Below are 20,738 nucleotides of genomic sequence, written 5' to 3' on the forward strand. Positions count from 1 at the left end.
AAACTTCGAGAAAATATTTATAACAATAAAACTATGTTTAGAATATTCTTGTTAAAAAGTTAAAAGTAAATGAGTTTAGCTATTTTGTGTCTTCAAGAAATATTTTAATAATATAATAAAAAATTTTAAATTTTTAATGTATTTATCTTATCCATAATTTTTAGTTAAATATTTTTTATAATTATAATATGTCTTTAGAGTATATGTTAACAAGACTCAAATTGAAAGAAGAAGAACAAATACATTTAATGCATTAAAAATTTAAATTTAACAAGTTTGTTAGAGAGATTTTATATTTTATATCTTATGATAATAACTTGGTAGATAGAGTTCGTTATATAATTCAACATCATCATCATCGTCCTATACGTTGAAAACTAAAATTTTTGCATCTCAGTCAGATCAACCATCTATGTATCATATATGGATTAATTATATTAGGTATATACTAAAATTAGTTATTAATATAAAATATATTAAAATAAAAAATATACATTAAAAATAAATTAAACAGTATATATACATTTATATAAAAGATATGATGGTTGATTTTAATTATTAATTTTAGTATATAAATAATATTTTGTATATGAATTGTTTAATTAATAATAACTTTTTAAGGAGAGAAATAAATAAAAAAATTATTTATACACTAAAATTAACAATTAAAATTAATGAATAATTATTTATATATAAAAATACATGTATTTTAATTTATTTTTAATATTATATTTTATATTAATTACTGATTTTATTGATTAGTATATACCTATTATATTTGATAAGATAAAAAAAATATCCAAGGCGCTCCATGTGAAAACGAAAAAGGGTTTCTTTTAAAACGCTCGTTCTCGACAAAGCATAATGGTACCTTTTAATTTATATATTTAAGTATTTAACCCATCTCGGATCTGCCAAACTTATATAATAATTAATTCATGTTTTTGTTTTTTCTGGCACGTGATTTTACTACTGTTCTAATATGAGGCGAAAATGGTCGTTAATGTAGTCAACCCAATCGGAAAATTAAATCAGTGAATTAACTCGCAATTCTCTATTAACATAAAGTAAAACTCAACATTTCCTTATTTTATAGCTGTATAGACGTTAAGTTATTCACACTTTTTCCCCCTTATTTTATTGTGCCTCATTCGGACTAGTTTTTTGAACCTTTTAAGTTTTAACATTGAGAATTCTCATGTCTTATGTGCTTAAAATGTTAACCAAAATAATACAAGTAAACAATGCATATTTCCACTTAATAGAATAATAAATCTTAGCAAACAACGTAACTCGTATAGAGCCAATAGAAAATGCTACATTCACACAAACATAACGTCTAACATGACAATTATTGTTTTACAAGCACTTACATTTTATTACATTTGGTGCACAATAATAACACAAACTTAATTAACTAAAAATCACCCTCAAGCAGAAGACCATTAATCTTGAGCTCAGATTTAATCTTCAGAATTTGATCCTCAGGCAAAATCATGGTCACAAATTTCCCATCAGAGCCATTCTTGTTAGCACCTTTAGGCCATGGCATAACCAAAACAACTCCTTCATCTCCAACACCTTGAACTGTTGTGTAAACAAACCTTGGTTTTTTTCCCTTCAATTCCAACTCATACACATTGGTTTCTTCTAAGTCAACAAAAGTCAAATTTGCACCATACACATAGAAATCAGCCACCCCTTGATCTTTTTCCATTGCTTCTTCAATTAGATTCCTTTCGTCGATTCCTTGTTCCGCAAGCATGCTTGCCAAAACCCTAAAATTAGTGTCACTCATTGAAAATTCACTTCCAGCTTCAACCTTGCTTATGAATTGATTATTGCCAATTATATCATTGCCATGACTCGGGTCGGGTTTGCATATCGTCACGGTGTTGGGCTCGAATCCGGGCCGAACTTGGGCCACACAGTGCCAAAGCACAGCACAAAGGGATTCAAAAGGTGGGGTTTGGTCAGCACTTGGGCCCCAAATTTGGGCTTGTAAGTAGTTCATTTGGGAGCCAGTTACTTGGAAGGAGAAGGTGACCATTTTGCAGTTGTTCGGTGGGATCCAGTGGTCGCCGACCGGGTCGACCGGCTTTGCACAGACCGGGTCCATTTGAGGTCCAGTTCCGGTGGGCCTTGGGATTGGTCTTGGGATGTTAATGGGCTTGTTTAGGTCCATATAGTTCATGCATCGTCCCCAGCTGTTGATGAACTCAGAAGCTGCAAATGGGTCACCAAGTATATGGGCCCAGCTAAGGCCCAAGGAAATTCCACCACACCTAAAATGAGTTACCTGGAATAATAATAAAAAAAAATTAGAAAAAGAAAAAGACAGAGTCATAAATGTTACTCCTTAATACTGTACATGTGAGGATGGTTATCTTAACTTAATATGTTAGTTGTTAAGTAGTATATAATTAAGGGCAATGCTCCCATAAACATGCGTAAAATATCTTTTTGTAAAGACATTTACGTATCGCATTATTATTGGACATATTAATGAACCGATTATTTTTTAATTTTTTAACAATTAGAATAAAACCGATTTTTTTTATAACAATAACAATAAATCCAGTTTTTTTAGGGATTTAATTGTATTTTTAAATTTTTAGGGATTTAAATGTCCGAAAAACAAAAAATCAGGGATATAATTGTCTTTTTATCAAAAAATTTAAAAATATTGGATTTAGATGGTATAATTCGATCAGATCAAATCGAGTCTAATAATTATAATGCAGACAATTAGGTTTATTATTATTACTATAATAAACCGATTTTATTCTGGTTTATAATAAAAAATAAATTATTAATCGATTTTAATAAGAATGTCCAATAATAATATGACACGTGTGAACGTCTTAAAAAAAAGACATTTTTAGTGTCTTTATTAAAGTAATCTCCTATAATTAATTATATAGATGTGTGGTTAGTTGCTCTATTTACTATTCATTTAGACTAGGGTATTTCATCAGTTTCTTTGTTTCCTCATGTGTCTTTTCATCCTATGAAACTGACCTACATCCAACCCCATTATCATTAAGAGCAGTATATAATAGTTTTCATTCCATGATTTAAATTTCGGTTCATTTATTGTCAATTCAGGGAAATTATTTTTTTATTGAGAAATAGTTGTGTTTCTTCTCTAAATTTAATTCGGAGTATGCATTGCACTTGAGCCCCAGCGGCCATAATGATCAATCAACAATCAGAAAAGAAAGTGTCAATTTTAAATATATGTAATCCTTAGTATTTTATTTTAATGATACAATAAAAATAATACACGTTTATAAAAATCCCTATCTTGGCTTAATATTATTTATTTTGATAGTAGTAGTGTCTATTCATTATGAACCACTATGATCTAGAATTATTGGTTTCACTAAGCAGAGCATTAATATGAGTGAAAGCCACACAAAATAAATAACGGGTTCATGTATGTTATACCAAATTAAATTATCAACCATTTTCTTATTCGTCATTAATTAGAGCATAGTAGGGACTTATTAATAGTATGGGAAGCTCCAATAGCATGTGAATGTTAGGGTAGATATGCGTACTTATAAAGGGTAGTTGCATTGTGTAATTATTAAGAAAGATAAGTATGCTGTCGTGCTACACATCTCTATAGTATTCTTCAAAAGAACATTTTTATTAACAATATAATTTACATTTTTAAGAAATTTAACTTTATATGTTTTAAGAATTTTGTATAGTAAATTCCATCATAGTAAAAAAATGGCATTTAAACTAGTAATTCTTTTACAAGGAAAAATAGTGAACACTAGGTATTTTCCATGTTATTAAGACTGAAATAGGGTAAGGCAGTTAGGCATCAACAAAATGCCTAGGCTTGTAGTACTAATGCATTAATTAATGTGTTTCATAAGTGACTCGTCTAAAAGTTTTTGAATTTTTAAGAAAAGATAATTTTTTCAATTTTTTTTAAATTTAAAAAATTTATATTTGGATATTTTAAACAAAAAATATTTTTATTATTAATTATGTTTGTGTACAATAATATAAAAGTATTTATTTATTTATTATGTAAAAAATATATTTTTAAAAAATATGTAAATTATAATTTTTCAATTTTTTTTATTTTGTTAGTATTTTTATTTTTACTACTAGAAATTTGTCAATTACGCAAAAAAAAAATAATTAATTTTTTTATCAACTTATTAATGATACCCAAATAAACACTAAACAAAATGATTATATTTGAATAAAAAAAATAACGATACTTCATCTAACAATAATTAAATGTGTAGGGTTGTGTGAATGAGGTTAAAAAAAATAAACTGTGAAATTTATACACTCAAAAGTAGTTATTAAAGTAATTCTAATATAAAGACAGAAGATAAGACTAATAATTACAGTATATCAAACTTTACGAGCGGTAAAACGAATAAACCATGCAACACCTCCTCCTTAATATAACATACAATTAGCTAATATATTAGGTGTTTATTAAAATTCATCATTAAAATTATTTATTAATATAAAATATATATTAAAAATAAATTAAATAATATATATATATTTATACATAAATATAATAACTAATTTAAATAACTAATTTTAATATATAAATTGTATTTTTATAATACAATATATGAAGAATTGGTTATTTTGTCATTCTCAAAGTGAATTTTGAAAATATAAAATTAGATAAAATAAATCAGACAATAAATTCTGAAAAAAAAAATTATATATATAAATTAAAATATCAGTGTTTCAAAAACATCTAAACATTTTCCTAATTTATTACATGATCTTGCTTCGTGTTGAATTTTGAATATATGAACTCTTCTATTTTTAAGATTTAATCAAAAGCGAGTATACATTTATACACTTAGATCTGATCCTTTTGTATGATTTATTTTATAAAAAATAAGAAAAATTTTAAATGTACCTGAAATGTCAGTATTTTAATAATTTTAACCATTAATTTCAATTATAAAAAATATAATATATATTAATCAAAATTAATAGTTAAAATTATTAAAACATTAATATTTTAGGTACATTTAAAAAGGTAGAAATTTAGGTGCAGTTAATTTTATTTTGATAGATGAGAGTCGTTAAATGATAATTTAATCAAATCTATTAAATCATTTAATTACTCTCAACTATTAACTTCACATAAAATTAACTGCATCTGAATTTTTACCATTTAAAAACTTTCCCAAAAATATACCTATTACCTAACCACTTTGGTGTCTCACGAATGCTTTTGTCACACCTCCTCGTATAAAGTATCAATATCATGCATTGACGCTGACAAGTGACAACCATAATAAGCCTGCATTTATATGCTGAACTATTTATATTTAGTTATTTTCTAGGATTTTGTTATCATATACACTACATCCTTATTTTTATATATACAGTATTGAATATTATTAAAGAAAATAATACATGTAGATATAGTGGAAAGGATCGGAATAAAAAACAAATTCTTAAAATAGAGTGAGTTCTTCAATTATAATACTGGAATGAAGAATTCAAAACTTTTTTTTTTTTTCTGTGTCGTTAAAAGTTGGTGTCTCATTTACATAACTATAGTACTACTGTTTACTGAAACTGTGGTCCATATGATATTAAACTTTATTCATCTGTGCTTTTTTTTTTTTAGTTTTTTAAATTTAATAAAGGTTAAAATCGATCTTATTTTAAAGATGTAAATAATATTTATGAAAACTCAGTTATAGTTGTTTTCATATAAAATTGATAGTTGATAACTATTAGATAATAATTTAGTCAAATCTATTAAATTATCTAATAATTTTCGGCTATTAACTTTAGATGAAGACAACATGTGAGTTTTTATGTATGAAGCACGGACACTTCGCTGAGTTGCCAAGTGTCGGACACATTTCAGACATGACATTCACCGACACGCGTGTCTGCTGCAACCGTGTCTTAATAAAAAATAAAAAATTCTTCTTCGAACACGTCTGGACACACCTAAATATCATCACGTATCAACGTGTCCAGTCTTATTCTTAACATATATTCTTAAAATAAATTTAGATATAGTATATATTATCATTTATTAAAACAAAAAATATTTTAAATACTTGATATAATTAAAATAAGATATTAAAAATAATTAAAAATTTTAATTTATATTTTAATATAAATAAAATATTAAAATATCATTACGATTTATTTAAAAAATACTTTATATTTTATATGTATGCGTGTCCCTATATCATGTAAGATTTTAAAATTCGCGTGTCGGCGTGTCCTGTATCGTGTTACATGTCCGTATCACTATCCGTGCATCATAGGTTTTTACTGATAATAATATGCTATTTTTCTTTTTTTTTTTTCCTTCCAATTCATTAATTAACATTAGCAGTTCCTAGCTACTTCCTAAAGGAACCAGAAAAAAAAAAAAAAAACACTTCCATAATAATAGCTTTCTCTCCGTTTATTGATGATTCAATTTGAGTAGTTATTGATTCTTCAAGTCTATGAGGTGAGAGACGCAAATACGAAAAATAGAGCTTTAGAAAAAAATATTTAACCCAAAAAAAAACTTTCAAAAAAATAATGTTAAATGATTAAATATATATAGAGAGAAATGTTTATCTTACTGGTTTTTATATATATATATATAAGGTACTTTATCATCGTTATAAAACAACAAGGTTATATAAGTGTAATCGAATTTGATCCCTTTAAAATTCTTACGTATTTTTTAACCACTAAATTACTCAGGTGCAGTCAATTTGACTGATTTGACTAAATTTTTATCTAACAGCTCTCAAGTATCAACTTCACGTGAAGTCGACTTCACCTGAATTTTTACCTGAATAAAAATATAACTTGAAAAACATAAAATGTGTGATGCAAAATAATAAATGATAATAAAGCATTATGATGTGTGTAGGCAGAGCACCTGCAACAAAATGGGAGGAGAAAAGAATAATTCAGGGCCAATGACTTGTTGAGAGGCCAACAACTTGTATGAACCCCAATCCTTCATTTCAAGCCACTCATCCAAGGTTTTGTCACACTTTGCCTCAATGAACCTTGCTCCACAATCATTGCACTTGATGAACGGCCGGCCGGTTTCCGATCGCCGAAACCGGCCGCAGGTTATGAAGTAGTGGTTGAACCAAGGAAACATTCGTTCCTTTATGTGCATGATGCTTAGGCTTTGTGCCACCTCACTATCAAAGAAATAAATCATTCTAAGGTAGTGAAGTTTCATGGCCAAGTCTAGGCCGGCCGGATTGTGGAACACGTCTGTTCCACTCACTCGGCCTGGCCCGACCGAAGATAGTCTCAGGTCATACACTAAGCTCTCTTCTTGTGCAAAACCCATGGTTATTAAACCAAAAAAAAATTGAAAAAAAAAAGAGATAAATTAAAGGAAAAGAGGGACTTGGGTTGGTGTACCAAAGTGGGAGGTTGCCACCAACAATATATAGAGAGTGATGGAGTGGGGGTTTTGCAAGAGGGACCATTCTTGGATGGTTGGAGATTTTAATGGAAACTTATTGTGCGTTCACTCGCCATTGGTTCGTACACAATGAACGGTTAGAGACTTCCATTTTTTTATTTTGTTTTTCACAAAATGCTTTTTATTTTGTTTCCAATCCTCAAAATAACTCCCCTTTTTCTACTTGTAAATATACCTTAATGCCCAGGATAATTCTCAAAACTTGTTTTTCTTTTTTTTTTCCCTCACAACTCGCAAGCACACCTTAAGTTAAAGGGCAATGCTACGTAACTAAAATATTATAGATAATAAATAAAGGTATATGACTAATAGTATTTGCATTGATAAGAGAGTGTGAATCACTTTCTTAATTTAATTGACGCAATTAATTTTTTTCTATCATTAATTATCTTTCCTTATTTAATTATACAAAAAGTTAATTCCAAATTTAATGTGAATCATTGTGAAAATTTCTCTTTCATTATTATTACATGTATTTATAATTGTATAATTTTTTTCTTCCAAATAAAAATTTCAAATTCTTATATTTTTAATTAAAAAAAAAACTCAAATCACCTCAATACATTTTATAAAAAATAAAATATTTTAAATTTGATCAATTTTTATTTATTGAAAATTAAAAATATCTAAAATTGTTAGTTCATGACTTGCAAAATAAAATAATAAATAATAATAAATTAGCACCAATTTATTGATTATGGATATTATATATATAAAATTATAAATATTATACGTATAAAAATATGGATATTAAATTAGAGAATTTAACAACTTCTGGTATACAACTCATATTTTATATATAGGCTATTATAAAATAAAAAAATTAAAATAAAAAAATAAAATTTAAAAAATAATTATTAACTCGTCGTATTAAAATCAATAAATAAGTATACATATGAATAGTAAATAAAAAATATTAAAATTATGACCCTTTAGTGTACATGTAAGATAATTTGAAATATATAACAAGACACATAGTTTAAAATTTGGTAATATTAATTGTAAAAATTTGTTAATTATAAATATTATACGTATGAAATTATGAATGTTATGAGTATGAAATTATGGATGTTATTAATATAAAATTTTGGATGTTATGTATATCTTACTTAATTATGGATGTTATGTGTATGAATTTGTGGATGTTATGAATAAATTTGTCAATTGAATAAATTAATTTAGGTATTTGACATTTTTTTTTTCAAATCTAATTATAGTAAAGTTTAAAAATATATGTGAATTAAAATAAATCATTTTCACTTTGAAAACATGAAATAAATTTTTAAATTATCAAAGACGGTGATTTAAAAAATTATACATTAATTTAAATGTATAACGTCTTCAAAAATAAAATATTAAAATATTTTGAATCATAATTTATTAGTATATATGTAAAATAATTTGAACTACATAATAAAATATAGTTTAAATAATTGATGATAAATATTAAATACTATAACGGACAAAGAATCAATTGCAATTATTTAATGTAATTGATATTATAATTACCGTTCTTAAATATAATTATTATTAATCTTTATTGTATTTTTATATATAAAAATTAAATTATAAAAAGAAATATTAAGTATTGATTACAATAGTGCCTACTAAAAAGGGATATGATTTTCTAATTAATATCATTAATTAGCAGATTTGATAAGAACGGTGATAAGTAGATAGAACGGTGATAAGTAGAATGATAAGAGAGTGAAGTAAAAAATAAAACTGTTATTAAGTGATATAAATAAAGTAAAATATGAAAAGTTTTGGCTGATTATGGCTGAAAAATTTTGTTTCCAATCCTCAAAATAACTCCCCTTTTTCTACTTGTAAATATACCTTAATGCCCAGGATAATTCTCAAAACTTGTTTTTCTTTTTTTTTTTACCTCACAACTCGCAAGCACACCTTAAGTTAAAATGTGATTTCTTTGTAGGCACTAGGCAATCGCTTGCTTGTTTCCTAAAAACTCACCTATCTCGCAATCTTAATTTAAAAGACTATACTATTGAACTAGAGTTTATTAGTAAAACTTAATTTGCTTTCGTTGAGAATCGAACTCAAGACCTCCCGCTTACTAAACGGGTGCTCTAACCAACTGAGCTACGAAAGCAATTGTTAAATAAAAATTTTCTATTTTTATGATATCCTTTACTAATATTTAGACTATAAAAAATGTATTATTTAACATGAGCTTTTAAAATCCCCTGCAAAATAACTCCAAAACGGCCGTTTTATAAAAATGGCCACAAACTAATAGCAGGACATAAAATTATGTCAGTTTTGCAAGTCGTTGTAACAAATTTTGTAGGAGTAAAAACCGCCGCAAAAAAAGAAAAAAGCGTCGCAATTTAGCGGGTTTTTTTAAGAATTATGTGTTGAATGCAATCAATTGTTAATGAATATAGATCAAAAGTGGCTTACCTGAATGCATGTTATTTGGAGAGCCAGGCCTGTAACTCCAGAAAGTGTTCCATCCCCTATTATATATATGTTTGCCAATTTTATGATATCTATTATTTAGTGTCTAAATATTATTTAATTTATTTTTTATAACAAATTTTAAATATTTAAAATTTATTAAATTTTATATTTTTAAATTAAATATTAAATATTTAATTTTTTAATAAAAATACCAAATTTTAAGCACCATAACAAATAAAATTCCATTAGATAATCAACACTCAAGTACCAGCTAACTTGCATTAATTAATAATTCTGATTTTTTAAATTAATATTAGGTAGTAATTATTTAAATTTTTTTTTTTTTAAATATAAAATTAATAAATATTAATTACAGTTATTTAAAAATAAAACATTTGGTTCAATCCGTATTTATTTCCTCGTTATTATCAACAACGTGTGTGGGGATGGGGCAGAAACACATTGCAATTTTTGTAAGTGATTGAAGAATTTTTCATAAAAACGAAAATTAAATTCATATTTTAAAGTTTAAACATTGTGAATAATATAAATATATCATTAAATAGTATAGCATCAGTATTCTAGCAATATGAATTTAAACTTAAGGAAAAAAGGGATCACTTTTCAATAAATCGAGAATTATGAAGTCGCCTTTTAACACTTCAAGAAACTCTTGTTGAAATCACATGTGTTGGCAAAATCGTAAAACAGAAAGCTGCTACATCTATACTTAGCAATCTCAGATGAAACAATGGACGCGACACTCATTCGAAAAGCGGAGAGTCGACAATTTTTGGTGTATTTCATCGGCAAGATATTACAGAATGAAAAAAATCGATACTCAACGTTGAAAAAACTAGCTTTTGCCTTGCTTATCTCGTCCCGACAACTCAGGCAATACTTCCAGTCACCCGAATCGTAGTTTGAACCGGCCAGTCCATCAGACAGGTGCTGCAGAAACCTAACTTGGTGGGTAGGATAATGGTATAGTTGAAAGAGCTATTATAGTACGACGTCACCTACCAGCCAAAGCATGCTATCAAAGTCCAGGCCATGGCAGACTTCTTGGCCGAAATGGCCAGTCCTGATACCGAGCCCCCGACCCAACAACGGGAGCTCCACGTGGACAGAGTCTCCTATAATGTTTCAGGCGGGGCGGGGGTGATTCTGGACAACTTGGACGGGATCTTATACGAGCAATCCCTTAAGTACGAGTTTCCGGTATCGAACAATCAAGCCAAATACGAGGCTATTTTAGCTGAACTCTCGTTAGTCAAGGAGGTCGGGGCCAATAGTTTGCTTGTCAAAAGCGATTCCCAAGTGGTCACCTCGCAAATCAACGGCACCTACCAAGCTTGGGATCCACTCTTCCAAAAATACTTGGAAAAAATATGAGAATTGTGTACCAGCATTGAAAAGGTTGTAATCCAGCACGTTCCTCGAAAAAGGAACACCAGGGTGGACTTGTTGTCAAAACTGGCCAATACCAAGACCTCAGGTGGTAACCTCTCCGTCATCCATGGGGCGGTCAAGGAACCGTTAGTAACCTTGGTGGTAGATTCACCGGAGGACGCCGACTATACCACACCCATCCGACAATACTTGGAGGTGGGAAAGCTTCCTGAAGGTGCGCCGGAGCAAAAATGTGTGAAAAGAAAAGCAGCCAAATACACTATAATCCAGGGGACTCTATACCGAAGGCGAACCTCCCAGCCCATCCTAAAATGCTTATGTCTCGGACAGAAGGACTATATACTAAGGGAGATCCACGAGAGGTACTACGGCCACCACATGGGGGAAAAGGCGTTAGTTCAAAAAGTCGTGAGGGCCGCGTAATACTGGCCCACGATAACCCAGAAGGCGATGAAGCTCATTAGGTCATGTGTTAAGTGCCAAGAGAACGATGAACTTCACCAAATCGATCGAGGTTGAGGCCTTGGCCACAATAACGGCTGCTCGATGCGAAAAGTTCTTTTGGAGGCAAATAATCAATCGCTTCGAAATTCCGAAAATCGTCATCTCTGACAACAACACTCAATTCTCCAACAAAAAATTTCGGAGTCTCCTTGAGGGGTTAGGGATCCGACAGCATTTCACTTCCGTCGATCACCCTCAAACCATTGGCCAGATAGAAGCCGCCAACAAGGTAATCCTAAAAGGGATCAAGAAGAGGCTCGAACAAAAGAAAGGGGATTGGGCAGAAGAGTTCGACTTAGTCCTCTGGTCCTACCGCACCACATCATAGTTGGCAACAGGAGAAACCCCCTTTCAGTTAACTTACGACATGGAGGCCATGATCCCGGTAGAGATTGGGGAGCCCAGTCCCAGGTTTCTCATCGGGGCAATTGACCGAGGAGCAGAGCTTGACCCGCTGGACGAAGTTCGAGCCCTAGCTCACCTGAGAGAAACAACCCTTAAGCAACGGCTAGCCCTCAGGTATATCTGAGGCATCTGCAAAAGAGACTTTGAAGTGGGAGATTTGGTTCGACGACAGAACGATGTTGGTGTCCGGAATTTTAGAGAAGGCAATTTAGCAACAAAGTGGGAAGGACCCTACCGTATTCGGGAAGCATGCATCAAGGGAGCGTACCAGTTGGAATGATTTGACGGTTCAGTCATCCCCAGAACTTGGAATGTTGTCAGCCTTAAGAGATTCTACTCGTAAAAAGTCTGATTTGTAAAGGGTTAAGCCCCTATGTACCTTTATGTCCTTCATCGTTTAGTTATTTTGTCATGGGTACTCTTTTTCTCCACTCTCGACCTACCAGGGACCTAAGGGAGGTTTTAATGAAGCCCAAATAATAAAATGATTTTAAGTTATTTCTCTTTAGTTTCTGTTACAAGTACTCAGACATACAAGGATTATTGCTAATGTTCTATACTTTAAAAACATTTGGAAGTAAGTGACAAAAGCGGCACCCCAGTCCTGATAAACCTGGTAGCCAAAAAAACCATCCACACGGATATCCGAAGGATAAAACAAAATTTACACAAAAAAAAAAAAAGAATACCAACCAACATGGTCTCATAACAAGTCTGACCATAGGACATAAATATAGAATACAAAAAATTCCAGAACATGGCAAACATAAAAATAAAGGGACAAGGAAGCCGCTACAGTCTCTTCTCGACGCTGAGGTCCATGATCTGGCCATCACGAATTGTCTTGAAAGCACCAAAATTGGGAGCGAGAAGAGCTACCTGGGATTTAGGGATTCCTCGGTGGCAGAGATGGCTTCTTTCACATCCGGCACGACTTCTCTATTTCTCTTCCTCAAGGTATCCGCTAAAGCCTCGACAGCCTTCATATTCTTTTCGGCCTCCGTTGCTCGACTCTCCGCCTTCGCAACCTCTGGCCTTAGCAGCATCTCCAAATCCTTAAGGCATTGAACCTCGCTAGCAACTTCCTGAACTGAATTCTTCACCTTAACCCTGGCCTCTTCAGCCGATTCCTTCTCTTAACGAGCCGCCACTAGGTCCACCTGAGCCTAGCAGAGCATGCCGTCCAAGACATGAGACTGTCCTAGAACCGTCTCTGTTTTGTGCACCACGGTGACTGAGCAAAGTAGAGAGCGATAAACTCACTTCGCCTGTTCCTCTAAGTCACAGTCGGCAAAGAACTACTTAGTCCCCGGATGCTCGTCAATAAAGGCAGGGGCATCGAAGGACTTCTCCATCATAGAGGGAATAATGACCCCTTTCCTTTCTCGCTAGGCACGATCTTCCTCTTCTTCACGGGTGACGGGGGCACGATCTCATGAATATCGTCTTCAGGCTGAGCCCCAGCAGCCTCGTGGGGCCCTCCAGCCTCAGCCCCTTGGGGCAGCCCCCGAGTCAACAGTCTCCTCGGTCTGGGGCTACTCGTCATCCTTGTCTTCGATTAGGAAGACATCCATCAAATTCTCCATAATGGTGAGACCGCTTGCCATATCAACTGCGAAGAAAACTCGTGAGCCCAACAAAAGGAAAAGAACGAGAATAGAAGATATAAAACAAAGGTAAGGACAATGCAAAATACCAAGATACCTATCCACATATTGACGACCAGTATCTTGATCACTCATCACATGGCGATGGTTTAGTGCCCTATTCCTAAAAATGGCCAATAACACCTCAATGATGTTTTTGTTTTCCAGACTCAAACCCTTGTAAGCCACTTTTACGAGGTAGTCGGCCGTAGCCTCATACTTCCAGAACGTGAGGAACTGGAGCTCTCCCTCCAAGGTTAACCATAAGGGGTGATGACCTCCAATCAACCGTACATTGAAGTACTCTTTTTTAAACCCGTAAAACGAGTCCTCAAAAAAGCCAATGATCTTCCGGTCTTGGATAGCCCATAAAAACATGTACCCATTTTTTAACTTGTCCGCTCGATATAGTTATAATCTATATAGGAGAAATAATACTACGTGGTAGAGCTGAACGTAATATGTTGTTAAATTTCATCAAAATTTATCAATGAATCTTACAAAAGGATTTATATGTTTAACAGAAAAAAAAAAATAAAAAATAAATTGTCATTTTTTAATCAATAAAATAAGAATTATCTAAAATAAAAATGAACAAAACTGAAATGAAATTTTACTCTTTGTTAATTTACTCTTAAATTAAACCTCAACTACTTTTGATAAATCTTGAATAATATAATTATTTGATGCCAAGCCTTATCCACTATCCTATTGAAACACAGTATAATATTCATTAATCAAGCTAAGGAGTAACAACGATTCTTTAAAGAGAAACATTATTATATAAATACGGGTAAAGTATATTTTTTGTTTTTGAAGTTTGACAAAAGTTTTAAAAATACTTCAAAATTTTATTTTATTTTAATTTTGTTCTAAAAATTTTCGATTTGCATCAAATATACTTACGGAGGCTAAATTTTCAAAAAATTTAAGACCAATAGAATAATAATGCATGAAAATTATGCTTGATTTGTTTGTGTTGAGGGGTTGTTTTTATGAAATTGTTGTTAAATCGATCTTAAATTTTTTGAAAAATTAACCGTCAGGGGTATATTTGATGCAAATCGAAAACTTTTCGGACAAAATTAAAACAAAATAAAATTTAGGAATATTTTTAAAATTTTTATCAAACTTTAAGAACAAAAAATATACTTTACCCTATAAATAATTAGTTTTGAATAAATAATGAATTACGATAAAAATAAGATAAATATATATTCTGAAATTGTTATGTGAGATTTTTAAACATTTTCTTTGAGTCATTCTAAGTCTCTAACATATAATTGTCAAAATTAATTTTTTTTTAGACGATATTTTTCTTCCGTTTAAAATTAAATAGTCTAAGTAGTTACCTATTACTGCCTGCATGTTCATTAATTATTATCCTTGATGCGAGTCTTATCAATATAAAGTCAAACTGTTGTCGTTATGACAATTTCTTCGTAAATTATTATTTGTTTTTCGAACTATTTGAGCGGAGCTGATTAATACATATCCCATAAATGCGGTGTTGTACTTACATGTCACAATTTACTTCCTAATTAGTTATTATATTAAAATATAAAATATATATTTTAAATAAATAAACAATATATATATCTATATAATATTTTAAATAAAATTATTATTTATTAATTAAAATCAACTAACAAAATTAATTATTATATGTTTTTTATAGATATATATAATTTAATTTATTTTCAACATATATTTTATATTAGTGATTGATTTTAGTGTATATATAATATGATTGTATTTTAAATAATTAAGTATACGTAGAATTCTCTTAATTAAAATAGGAATACAATATTATTTTAGTTTCTAATGTTTGGATCAAATTTTACTTTAGTCTCTAACGTTTTAAATATCTTATTTTAATTTAAAAAATTTTCAAACGTCCTATTTTAATTTTAAATAATTTTAACTGAATTTAATATTGTTCCACAGTTAAATTTGACACAAATAATTCACATATTAAAAATTTAATAAAATTTAATTTTAATATATAAATAAAATTAATTTACTAATGATCACTGATATAAAAATTTTCTTTAACTTTAGAATATTAATAATTGATTGTTAGGATTTAAAATTTTGTACCAAAAAAAATAAAAAAAAAATATTACAAAAAAATTTTAGTTATATTTCGCTAACCCATAAAAAAAGGCATGACTTAACTAATAATATTAATAATTACGTTACTCTTACAGTTAATTATTTGTATTAAATTTAATAATAGAACAACATTAAACTCGTTATTGAATTCCTGCTATCTAATTAATCACCTCTTACTATCAGAGTATGTGGGTAGAAATTAAGAGAGATAAGGTTTTGTGGGAAGGGGATGGAATTGGCAGAGAGACAAGGCATTTGAGTTTGAATGTGACAACACTGATCATTTATGAAGCAAGGCTGAAGGCACCTCTTTAGGTGCATGCACTCAATGCATCCTCACCATACCTATCTAATACTCAGTCCCACATTAGTCATTACCAATGCACCTTCCATTCCTCTCTCTTTAATTTTACTTTTTTCTCCTCTCTATATACAAAGTTTTCAATATTATTAACATACTTTTAGATTGGACTATTTAATTTCATTTGTCTGTGTTGCTTTGATTTTCTGTATTATTAATAGGAGATTTTTTTAAAACAAAAATATTTCTATATATTATCATAATTTATTTTTCTCCTAAGAAAACTGTAATCACACAACACATTTATTGGTGCCGTAACCACTTCTTAACATACGTGTACTTTGAAAAAGGGTGAGGTATACGACCTTAGACAAAATTAAGTAGATACATGTGGTGTGATATCTGGTAATTTATTTATATAATAATCTACATATATTACGAGGGAGTTGGTTGCCATACTTTTCCATTACCCTACGCCCTCTTGTCTCGGTGAATGTATATTAAATTAGTATATATTTTTCTTTTCACTAACCACTTGATGATTCAACTATATATTAATTAATATAAGTACTTCAATTATATTCGTTTATTAAATGGAAAAGTTGTAATATGCGACATACAATTCCAAATACTTTTACTTGTAAACCAGATGATGATTTTTGTTCTGGATGATGCGAGACCAAAAATACTATTTCGTTTGTGGAGAAATAAGACAGAAAAGTAGGTTTTCAAAAATTTTATTGTGTTGAACCAAAAGAAATAATCGGACGACTGGTATTAATGTGGTATTAATATGGAAGAACGATGAAGATATTAATATTATTTAGTATGCTAATTATTTTATTCATTTCACATGAAGAGATAAAGTGTAGAACAGAATTTGAAAAATTTTTGAAAAAGGAGTCCTAACAAAATATTCAATACAATTAGATATTAAATATGCTAGAAATAACTGAAAAAAATATTTTGATTATTGATGATTGTAATGTTATTTCAGTCTTTAATGAAAAAGAAGAAGGAAGAATGAAATCTATATCTTATATTTAAGTTTTTTAAGACTTTATTAATGGAGGCAACTTGGTTAATTTTAGATATGAAGGTAGTATGTTTACTTAGAATAATAAATAGACAGGAGTTAACTTTATTAGGGAGAGATTGAATATATATGTTTGGCCTCTACCCAGTGAAAATAGAATTACCCAAATGATTTGGTTGTGCACTTAGATGACACAGGATTTGACCATAGACCACTTATGATTTTTTCGGATAGAGCAGGTTTTAAAACAAAAAAAAAAGTTTAGATTTCAGAAAAGATGGTGCGACAACAAAAAAGCTAGATATGTGGTGGCAAATTCGTGGCGTATGGAGGTTGAAAGTTTTTCGATGTTTGTATTATTCAACAAGCTTAAACAATGTAAACACAATTTGATTGCATAGCAGAAAAATTTGTCTACTAACTTAAGAAAAAATATTGCTGAATTGAACTCAAAGCTGAATGCAGAGAAGAATAAAGGCGCGGGGCTGACACCACTATGATCCGAGTTTTAGAGGCAAAATTAGAAGATGAATATGAAAGGGAGGAAAGATTCTGAAAAGAAAAGTCCAAGGTGCAGTGGTTGTATTGGGGTGATAAGAACACAAAATTTTTTCATACCAAATTTCGTATGCAGGGCAACAAAATTATTTTTTTAGATAAATCGTAATGATATTTTGATATTTTATTGACATTAAAATATAAATTAATTTTTTAATTATTTTTAAAATCTTATTTTAATATTATAAAGTATTTAAAATATTTTTTTAATAAATAATAATATATCCTGTTTTTAAATTTATTTCAAAAATACATAAAAATAATACTCAACACGCTGATACGTGATGGTACTTAAGTGTGTCCAACTGTGTCGAAATTTTTTTTTATTTTTTATTAAAAAATAGTTAAATTAAATAGACATGCATATCAGACAAATATTAATGAGTGTTATGTTTAAAATATGTTCAACACATAAACACGATAACTTAATAAAATATCCGGACATCATAAAATGCTACATTAATGAAATAACTAATGGATACTTAGTATCGGTTGTTTTAAAATAAATTAGGTGAAAGTGTCCCGTTTTGGTTTTTTATTGTGCTTTCCAAAGTTGAACCAAAGTTGGACCAACTCTATTGGTTTTAAAACAGATGATGATTTTAATATTTTTACCGTGACCACCATGGTTATTTAATACTCGCATAAACTATTCCCTCGGTTTTACTGTTCTAGTAGCTTGCAAATTAAATTATAGGGTCTTTAGGCTAAGATATTTTCGTCGGGGTCCCCAACGTACGTATACGCTTTTAGCTGTTCAAATCAATGCGTATGTTTCTGTTTTTGGACGTTCAATTGAATAGGCATTGCATATGATTGCATGTTACCTTTGAGGTCGGTACAGGTGTCAACGATCCAATATTAAGTAAAGTGATATATGAATTCCGGAATAAGTAGTTCAACTAAAGCTGGCAATGGTAAGGTAGGATAGGGTTGGATTTGTACTCTATGCTAATTTTATTCGTAGGTTGAAAGTTTTATTAAAATTCTACTCTATTCTATTTATAGGTTGAGAATCTCTCAACTCTAATCCTACCCGCATCCTAAAGTTCTAAACTCTACCCTACCTGCAGAAATATCAAATTTTTTTAAAGTAAATATAAAATTCAATCATTTCAAATTTTATACATATTAATAACATAAAAAATAAAAAACTAATATTTTAAATTACTAAATTAACTAACTAGTTTGGTGGTTGTTCACTTATTGTAAGTCATTATATAAGGAAAGTTGTGCGTTTAACTCTTACTTCCTTCACTATATACATATACATATGTATTATATATGAGGTACGGGTAGAGTAGGGTAGGATACACCCTAAACCCGTACCCTACCTACCTTATCCGCAGCGGGTCGGGTAGCCTACCCTACCCGAACGGGTTGGACCGAGTTGGGTATCCGCATATAATAGATATGAATTGCCAGTCCTAAGTTAAACATGACTGTGTTGTAACAAAATTATTTTTTTTTAAATTTAAATTAATAATAAGAATATAAATGATTATATACTTATATTTTTAACATATTTTTTAAGAGTTTTTTAAGTTTTTTATTTATCGTATATTAGATATTTTTATTTTAATAAAAATTAAATTTTATATATTTTGATCATAAAAATTAAAATTTTATATTAAAAATATAATTATTTATTATGTATTTTTTTATCAATTTAAATTTTCAAAAAAAATAATTTCATGACATAATATCATAGCTTCTATAATCAAAAGATTTATAATTCGATTTTTATTGAACCTAAAAAAAATTTGTAAGTGAAGTAAAAAGAAGAAAAATATACAAAAATTTAAGCAAATTCGAGAGGATATAAATCTCAAAAATTTATAGTAAAAAAACAAGATACATGATAATTATATTTTTAACGTGTTACGATATGTATCTTAGTTTATATATATGGATTATGTATATATTATAACATTATATTCGACGTAAAATCATTTAATGTACCATAATAGTCCTACATGGAAGAAATACTTGCAATTTTTTTAAAGAGAACATAAATTATTTAAGGTGTTCCACAAGCATGAATAATTTCTCTTTGCTTATTAGTGTTTTCCATATGGTCAGGGGTGAGTTATTATCACATGAATTATCTTTGTTAGGAGTATGATGTTGAAGAATCATTACATTTACATGTATATATGAATCAGTTGGGGTCCATGCATGCATGTGATTCAGTTCATTAGTGAGATTTTATTTTCTTTCAGCTCTTCGCTTTGTCTACTGATTATTACGTCTGTTCACCAATATCTGAAAATGTTTCATGAAATGAATTATATAAATATAACCTAATCCGCTTATTATTATTATTATTATTATTATTATTATTATTATTATTATTATTATTATTATTATTATTATTATTATCCTCCCGTCAAATGACTACTTTTTCACATTTATCGCGTAAGTGAATAAGTGATACTTAAAAAAAACGAATATAATTAAATAATTGTAGTTTTTTTAAGGATTAGAGTGGTATTCAATATAAATATTATGTAATGTACTATTTTGTAAATTAGCACATGCAATGCAATGTAGCAATTGAGGATAATACGCATTTAGGAATCGGGATGCGTTTTTTTTTTTTTTTCCTGTTACCAAAAATAAACATGGTATATTGTATTGTTTGTACAAGAATTTTTGCCCAACAATATATAAAAATCACAATTAGGCTCCATCTACATTTAAAGTTGAAGTGAATTATACTCTTAATGCCATCCTTCATTCAATTTTTTTTTTATTCTTCTTTTATGATAGAAATTGACAACCTTCGAATTAATTCAAGAACTTCAACCTCCCTTGTTCTTGCAAATATCTTCTTTTCATTAAAATATCAAGGCG

At 29.5% G+C, this 20,738-nt stretch overlaps 1 protein-coding gene, 1 long non-coding RNA gene and 1 other non-coding gene across 3 annotated transcripts; all 3 read right to left on the minus strand.

The window, feature by feature from the left end:
• Positions 1 to 1,232: 1,232 nt before the first annotated feature.
• LOC112736242 (protein ECERIFERUM 26-like) lies at positions 1,233 to 7,429 on the minus strand. The gene is made up of 2 exons (XM_025785611.3): positions 6,914 to 7,429; positions 1,233 to 2,299 (listed from the first exon to the last, which is right to left on the minus strand). Exons 1-2 carry the CDS (start codon positions 7,340 to 7,342, stop codon positions 1,418 to 1,420), a joined length of 1,311 nt encoding a protein of 436 aa, XP_025641396.1. The 5' UTR covers positions 7,343 to 7,429; the 3' UTR covers positions 1,233 to 1,417.
• Positions 7,430 to 9,519: 2,090 nt separating this feature from the next.
• On the minus strand, positions 9,520 to 9,593 carry TRNAT-AGU (transfer RNA threonine (anticodon AGU)). The gene has a single exon. It is a non-coding gene; the product is annotated as a tRNA-Thr (tRNA).
• Positions 9,594 to 12,703: 3,110 nt separating this feature from the next.
• On the minus strand, positions 12,704 to 14,263 carry LOC112735688 (uncharacterized). Its single transcript, XR_003168510.2, has 2 exons — positions 13,931 to 14,263; positions 12,704 to 13,838 (listed from the first exon to the last, which is right to left on the minus strand). It is a non-coding gene; the product is annotated as an uncharacterized lncRNA (long non-coding RNA).
• Positions 14,264 to 20,738: the final 6,475 nt, after the last annotated feature.

This window comes from Arachis hypogaea, chromosome 13, assembly GCF_003086295.3.
Source record: "Arachis hypogaea cultivar Tifrunner chromosome 13, arahy.Tifrunner.gnm2.J5K5, whole genome shotgun sequence".
NCBI classification, from domain to species: domain Eukaryota; kingdom Viridiplantae; phylum Streptophyta; class Magnoliopsida; order Fabales; family Fabaceae; genus Arachis; species Arachis hypogaea.

Bases quoted from the DNA above. Each gene is read 5' to 3' on its own strand.
- LOC112736242 (XM_025785611.3), bottom strand. From the start codon at position 7,342: ATGGGTTTTGCACAAGAAGAGAGCTTAGTGTATGACCTGAGACTATCT. The intron at 2,300-6,913 runs GTGCTCTGCCTA...TTATTATTCCAG, and splicing joins CTCCTCCCATTTTGTTGCAG to GTAACTCATTTTAGGTGTGG.